Consider the following 8,203-nt stretch of genomic DNA (forward strand, 5'->3'; position numbering starts at 1 on the left):
ACTGTCTCCTTCTAAAAGTAAAATCCAGAAAATCCAAAAGCAGGAGGCGGTAAACCCGCTTTACACAATTCTTCTTCAGATATCCAATATATTCCTGAAGAAGCGTTGTGTAAAGCAACATGAAAACTCTTATATTTATTAAAAAAGTTATTTTTAGATCTTGACGTGTTTAGCGCCTCCTGCTTTTTCATTTTCTGGACAATAATTATTAAGTTGAACATGATAAAAATAAAGTGCATTGTGTAATTATAGGTTCATAGGTAGGTACTAGGCTATTGACCCTAGGGCCTATATAAGCCTAGTCAAAAGGTACCCTGGCTTTCACCACCAAAGAAAATTATTTTCCTGTGCCACTGAAGAGCATAGCCACAGAAGTGATCCCCGGGGTGAATTTCCTATCTCCCATGCAATCATCAAGATTTTTCTTGAAGAGTGCTAACGAGGAGCTTTGTTTGACATAGATAGGTAGTTTGTTCCAGAGTATGGGAAGTCTCTGGAACAGGAATCTATCCCTCCAGCATGTTCTGTTTATTGTGGTGACAAGGTTTAGGTCCCTAGAGCGTGTAGCTTGTAGGGATTGGGATTTCTTTAAGTGGAGCATGCCCAAAAGCTCTGGGTTTAACATAGCCTTGTGTGTTAGGCAGAGATCACCTCCGAGTAGGCGATATGCGATGGAGTAAAACTGCAGCTTTTTGAGATGGTCTGCGTAGGGCATCTGTTTGAGACCGGTAATCCTCTTTGTGAGGTACTTCTGCGACCTTTCCAGTTGTAGCTGTCTTGTGAGGTACATACCAAAAGGGGCGTTGTACTCTATAATGGGTCTAATGAGTGACAAGTAGAGGGGAACAATGACCTCTTTTTTCCTGGATGAGAAACCTTTTGTGATGAGGTGTGCCATGCAGAAGGATTTCCTGACTACTGTGGTGATGTGATTATCAAAGGAGGGACTGCTGTCCACCTGTGTCCCAAGGTCTCTTATCACACTTTTGGTGTTAAGTAGACTACCGCCTATGTGGTAGTTCATGGGTACATAGTTTTTACCAAAAGGGATGACAATGCACTTTTTGGCATTGAGCTTAAGGCCATGGCTTTGACACCAGGCATCTGTCTCAGCGAGGCACTTTTGTAGGATGTCCACATCTTTTGGAGTTTTGATTATGGCTCCTAGTTTGCAGTCATCTGCGAACTTCATTAGCCAAAGACCTTCTGTGTTTGGTATCAGCTTCTCTGAAGTACAGGCTAACAGGAGAGGACCCAGGACTGAACTCTGTGGTACTCCACTTGTCACTGGTCTGAAGTTGGATTTGGAGTCTGCTACTTTCACAGTGTGGGTTCTGTCAGTGAGCCAGTTGGCAACCCATCTTGTGACATAGGGATTTATACCTAGTTTAGTGAGTTTATCTATAATTCCAGAGTGGGGGATGGTGTTGAAAGCCTTTGTGAGATCTAGATAAGCTGTGTGAACCACCTTACCCTCATCTACGGCTTTGGTGACTACTTCAAAGAAGTCTATCAGGTTTAGAAGACATGATCTGCCTTTTACAAACCCAAACTGGGTGGGGTCCTGAGTTTGGAGATTACCAATGTCATTATTTAGAAGTTCCATGATGATATGTTCCATAGCCTTGCAGACCAGGCTCATCAGGCTAATGGGGCGGGAGTTTCTGGGGTCCGTGGTGGCTCCCCCTTTGTGGAGTGGGATAACCGTCGCTGTGCGCCATTCAGTGGGCACAAAGCCTGAGGTGAGGCTATGACTGAACATGGTACTTAGGTGGGGTGCCAGTTCGTTCTGTAGTTCATGTAGAACACAGCCTGGGATGTTGTCAGGTCCCATGGATGCTGTGTTCATGGCTTTGGAGAGTGTGTTTTTAACCTTGCAGCTATGGATTACAGGAACTTTGCATTGTTCCAATAAAGAGATGGGCCTTTTAGGGGATGAGAGGGGGTAAAGTTAGCACTGAACCTATCTGCCAGGATGTTAGCAGTATCAGTTGATTCTGTATATTTAGTGCCATTGTGCTGCAATTCAGAGCAGATCTGAGTGTTGCCATTGAGATTCTTGACATAACCACAAAGCATTCTATAGCTGTCTTTAGAGTCAGTGGCAATTTTGTTTTTGTAATTAGCTTTGGAGGATTTTATGAGGGCTCTCAGCTTCTTACTGAAGCTGACCAGGGAGTTTCTCCATCATGGGAGTTTAATCTTTTTTGCAACAGTTTCTTTATGGCAGGGGACCACCAGATTGGCTTCCTTTTTTTTGGAGGATAGCATCTTGGTTCTGTTAGGGATTGCATGATCCATGCACTCGTTTAACTGCTTATAAAGTACATTTGTGTAGGATTCAGCAGTCATACCTCTATTGTCCATCAGCATGGGTGTCATGAAGTTTGCCACTTCTGTCTTAAGAAGCGTGAAGTTGGCTATGGAGAAACATTTTACGGTAGTTTCCCTAATGGGGGGTGGGGGAGGGATGTGGATGTCTAGGGTGATTAACTTGTGGTCGGATCTGACCACCGAGGAATTGACCTCTGGTGTGGAGCACCGGTTGCCCATGTTGGTAATAATCAGGTCTAGGATATTGCTGCCCCTGGTGGGGGTGTGGATAAGTTGATCCAAGGCAATGGAATTTATGAATTCCAGAAAACGTTGAGCACAAGAGTTGGTACCGAGGAATTGACCTCTGGTGTGGAGCACCGGTTGCCCATGTTGGTAATAATCAGGTCTAGGATATTGCTGCCCCTGGTGGGGGTGTGGATAAGTTGATCCAAGGCAATGGAATTTATGAATTCCAGAAAACGTTGAGCACAAGAGTTGGTACATGAGTAGTTTTCCCAGTTAATGGTGGGGTAGTTGAAATCACCCATTATTAGGGTGTTAGGTTGTACCCTAATATTTTCCAGTGTATCAAGAAATGAGGAGTAGGAATCCTGGGGCATGGTGGGAGATCTGTAGCAAACTACAATTTGGATTGTGGTCTTGCCCAGAGTTAGCTGCTCTTGGATAATATCGGATGCATTATGCTGAGCAACTAGCCTGGAGGTGTGGATATCCTTAATGAATATGGACACGCCTCTGCCTTTAGTGTTTTGGTCCAGGTTAGGTGGCCGAAAGGTGTGGTATGAATTACAGCCTGGTCATGCAGGGGTACTCTCTGGAGCCTTGAACCAGGTCTCTGTCACTGCACAGATGTCGATGTTCTCCATTTTAAGGAGTGCCTCGAGCGAGTGCATTTTGAGGTTTAGACTTCTAGCACTGAGTAGCAATACCCTCAGATTCTGCTTGCTTGTACCTGCTACGGTGGTGAATTTGTTATTTGAACCTTGCCTAAAAAAGGCACTATAGGGGTGGCTAGAGCCTTAGCCAGTATCTGAAATCCCAGGGGCGACAGGTGCAGGCCATCACTGGCAAAGCATCGTGGTTTGTCGATCATGTCATCCCAGGCCGACAGATACTGGATCCCCTTAGAAGGACACCAGAAGCTTAGCCAATTGAAGTCAATAATTTTGTCCTTGTACTGTGGTATCATTCTGGGTGATGGCAGGATGCTACTCAGGGCTAAGGTCATACCTGCCTGGGTTACAAGATCGGACAGCTCCTCCATGTCCCTTTTCATGTAGTCCAGAGAAGTACATCTCAGGTCATTCACACCAACACGGACAATGACAGAGTCATATTTGTACTTGTTGTGGAGTGACCTGAGTGCATGCGTTATGTGGCAGATCCTGGCACCCGACAGGCAGCCAACAGTAACTTTCTCCTTGTTTAGCCAGGTGAGTGAAACAACGGTGTGCTTGACTATAGAGTCACCTATGACTAGAGTGTTGGGTACGTTGTTATGCCTTATGGGCTTTGGTTGAGTGGCACACTGAGTTTGTGGGCTTTGTGTCATTTGGGTTATGTTGGGGGGGGGTGGAGGTTGCTTGTGTTTCTGCTTTGGAGGTCCCTGTTGCTTGGGCAGGTTTTTACTGAGAGCCTCCGTGAATGTAAGTGTGTGTTTTGTGTTTCTATGTGTGTGTTTTAGTGGTGTAGGTTTTGAAGGACTATGTGATGAGTGTGGTGTGGTGCAAGTGTTTACCTTCTCCTCTTGACTGTCTAGTCCAGTCTTGGGTGAAGAGAGCTTTGCTTCCAGTTTGGCTATATAAGTGCATCTTTCACAAGTTGTAGTGTTGGGTGGTAGGAAGAGAGGGCTGTCTGTGTACATGAGGCAATTGCTGCATTGCCCCAAGATGCCCAGATTCATCAGGTAGATAGGAGAAAACACTGGGAGCTGACCCTTAGACATGCTGCCTGGATAGGTGCTTATTTGTTAAGTACTAGAAACTGTTTTCCTTTAGACAAGTGAGGAAAGTTGAGTGCTGTAGTAATTTGTAGCTTATTTAGTGCTTACAATGAGTTCTGAACAAGTGCTGAGCTCAAAGAAACAGACTTGAGTGCTGAAACTAAAAACCTGGCTAGTTCTAAGAAACAAAATTAAGCTAAAAGGCTTCCCTCCAACACAGAAAGGCTTGGTGGCTCAGAAGCCCACAAATAGTCCTGGACACAGCAAATCTGTATCCATACTAGACTACCCACAGGAAGGGCAGGAAACAAGCTTAAAAAAATTCTAAGTGGAAAGAGAGAAAGGAAGAGCAGAAACTAAGTGGACTGGCCTTCTCAAATGTTCTCCCTGTATTAGGTAGAATGAGGTAATAACACTAGACTGGAAGGCGTGTCCCAAATCAAATTTACAGTAGAGGCGGACAACTGCAAAGCCACCAACTATATAGGGTTGCCACCTTTTCTAATGGCCAAAGTGAGACATTTTTGGTACAAACATCAGATTTTACAGGCTGACACATACCCATGGACAGTACAAAGGATAGAACCTAACTTTTTTTGCCTAAATAAAAGCTTATTCTTGTAGCATTTTAGTTGCTTATTTTGTTTCTTATAACATTTAGGTATTTTAGATACAGAAAACTGTTTTATGCAAGTATTACATAAAATATAGGAAATAATTTTGTCCTAAAATCTCAGGACATTTGCCATTTTTACAATTTTTTGTCAGGACACAACTGCCCAAAGAGGGACTGTCCCTCGCAAAGTGGGACAGGTGGTAACCCTACAACTATAAGAACAGCATACCAATAGGGAGGGTTGGAAACAAACTGCAGAAATATTTCTCACAGCAAAAAGGCAGCAGTGAGCCTTTAAATGAAACTTTTAAACAGATAAAGGAGCCTCTAGAGAAAGCTTTCAACTGCAAACAAGTTATCAGAATCAGACAACCCAAACAGATGCTTAGTAAAAGTGGACCTTTTCCAGTTAATACCTCACACACAGTGAAACTAGCTAGAAAAGTATACAGTAGACAAAGTGCTATAAATAACTCGAAAAAATAAACAAAAAAACAGGATACTTAATGTTATATATTATAGATCCGAGTTTGCTTAGTGTCCTTCCTTCGATTAGCTCAGCGTGAAATGGCAGAAACACTCACAAACTTAACTTCTTAGGTAACAGAAAGTTGAAACCCGAGACAACTTTAAAAAAAAGCTCAAAAGAATCAATGAGGTGCTTACTCTAAGCTGTAGTCCAGGTGACCTCAGTCAGCCAATGACCTTAAACAATCCTCTCTCACTGAAATGCCTGATGGCTTTGGCTAAACCAAGATGTCCCTGAACATGTGCTCAGACACACAGCCTCCACAAACACTAGGCCCAAACACAAGCCTGAATATGGAAAATGCTACAAATATCCACACTACTTAGAAACAAACTGCAGAAATGTTTCTCACAGCTGAAAAGCAGCAATGAGCCTTTAAATCAAATTATTTTCCTAAATGACGTAAACCATCAAATGTTTTAATTTATAAATCCATTAGGAACAGCTCTCCGACTTTCACTTCAGGAAAATGGCAAAAAATAATCAATGTCAAAGCACTCCCCTGACAAACCAGGAACACACAAAATATTGACATCATTCACGAGGAAAATAAACAGAACAACAGATTATGCTTAACGTGCATGTTCTGAAAAATATTATATACACTTCTGGGCTACATTAAAGGGTTTTCAAACTAACCTAGAAAATAATTTCGACACTAAACATGAAAGTACATACCTTGTGGATAATGGTGGAGAAAGAAATAATCTATCAGAGTAAAAAAACAAATGCTTAGCATATGTATGCTGTAAAACTGCATCAGTACTGTAGTGTATGCAAAAGAAAAGTGTAAAGAGTAACATTGTCAAGCAAAACTATTATAAGATCCAATTCTTGTGCACAAGGCTGTAATTTGTAAAACTGTATAATACATAGCCTGTCCTAGCATAACATGTCAACTGTAATAAATCTAACACCTACATTTGTAACTGTATGAACGCCATACGAAGACCAAGCCATGGCTGAAATAGACTGTGGAACAATACACCAATTCAGTTAACTAGCTGACAAATAAATTAGTAACAACTACAACAGAATATAATTTGTCACAAACATAATTTGTGAAGAATACAGCAAAATCCATAGGCAAACTATGGCAATCAGTGACAGCTGGAAACACACAAGTCAGGGTACCATCAAATTTAAGATGCCACTCATTAAATAAAATTAACACTATGTGTATCAAACGAAGGGCAGCTTAGGGTGTAAACAGGCATGCCCAATATTACTAAAGGGAATACACTCAATGCATTCAAATGAGCACATTTTACTGAGCACCTCTACAGTTCCAAAGGCCCAACACATCTAGAACTGCATAAAGTAATGCCTGCAACAAATCAGTACACAAAACACAAGTCATACATGTAATCATCCAAAAATAACATGTTTGACTGTAGTGGCCTCCAGATAAAAATGGTACATACCTTTATTGAGCATATAAAAAGCAATATTATGTATACATTTGTTAAATGTTAGGTGTGCTTTGTGTAACGTGGAAGAACAACCAAAACAGGGCTAGCTACCCAGTGGTATAAATGTTGACTCTAAATGATAATCATTGTTGATGTGATACCCTGACCTCAAGAGCAAAAATGGGAAAAAGGGGGTTAAGGATGAATGGATGGGTAAGTGGGAGGCATGCAACATTATAAGGTCAGAGAATAAAGCTGAATTATCTGTACACCCTGTGGGTAGCAAGAAAATGACAGATCGTCTGCAATTTGGCATTCTATCGCTCCTTTTTAAAGTCTATTAATAGGGCTAAAGGGTCCCTCTTTTTGAAGAGCACATCCCTTCTGCCAGTTGAGTCTTGTGAAAAATGGCAAGTGCCCAGTGATTTCTAGTAGATTAATTATTTTCTAATTTTCCTATAAGTGTTATATACCAACAATACTTCTGAATACGAAGCAACAGAAAATATTAAATATTATAGAACATTAAAAGCTTTTATGTTGGTAAAGACTACCAGTAAATTGCACTGGTTGTGTATATGGCTTGACCCGTAAAATAGCATGTTTCTGTAAAAAGTGTCTCACTGTGCGCATCTAAAAAGGTGTCACCCCTACATTTTAGATAATTGTAACTGGATGACACTCGCCAATACAACAGCGCACAATTCCAATATTCTAGGCATAGGACAGCAATATTTCCAGAATGCAAGACATGGACACGTTTAAAACATTACAAGAGTTGCAATTTTAGCCGTATATTTAAATCGGGGGCATATATTACCAACATGTTCGTAGAATGTTTTTTTTTTTTTTTCAGTGCAAACAGAGAATGACAACTTATACTTCTGATACGGATAACTAATTCACTCGTGTTCCTATTCCTCAGAGGGTTAATGAAAAGACAAGAAAATACACAAAAAGAGCAGACTTGGAATGATAAACCTGTCCTTTCTGCTTACCAAGCGTCCTGTGCCATATCTTTCAATAATCCACAAGGTAAATTGCAGCTCTCACAGCATAAAACGCATATGCTTCCTGTTTACTTACTAGCACCTGACTAGACTGGTTACGGAAGCTGGAAAGGGACCAAAATGTTTAGTTTCTCTCTATAGAGACAAGCATTGTATGCTCCTCGTAAAATGCGTGTTTTTTTCTGGTAAATTATAGAGAACTAAAGTCATTAAATAATGACAAACATTTGAGTTTCAGACTCCATATACTTAAAAATATATAATACAAAACCCCTTACTATTCTAGCAATTTACGTTTATAAAAGCAGTATTTAAAATCTGTCCCTAATTTTCCGTATTTGTCCCACCCTTATCTGT

At 41.1% G+C, this 8,203-nt stretch overlaps 1 protein-coding gene across 4 annotated transcripts in view; it reads right to left on the bottom strand.

Annotated features, from left to right (window-relative positions):
- The window catches only part of STX8 (syntaxin 8), a 2,187,953-nt gene extending 2,179,973 nt beyond the window's left edge, over window positions 1-7,980 (bottom strand). For 2 of the 4 annotated variants that reach the window (XM_044085028.1, XR_006366610.1), the window contains exon 1: window positions 7,835-7,980. In XM_044085028.1, the coding sequence (XP_043940963.1) occupies window positions 7,835-7,851 (17 nt within the window). In that variant the 5' untranslated portion in view covers window positions 7,852-7,980. The remainder of the gene's footprint in view (window positions 1-7,834) is intronic. The other 2 variants (XM_044085029.1, XM_044085030.1) reach the window with 2 other exon arrangements.
- Window positions 7,981-8,203: the final 223 nt, after the last annotated feature.

Source organism: Protopterus annectens, chromosome 10.part0 (assembly GCF_019279795.1).
Source record: "Protopterus annectens isolate FY-2018-M chromosome 10.part0, PAN1.0, whole genome shotgun sequence".
NCBI lineage: Eukaryota > Metazoa > Chordata > Ceratodontiformes > Protopteridae > Protopterus > Protopterus annectens.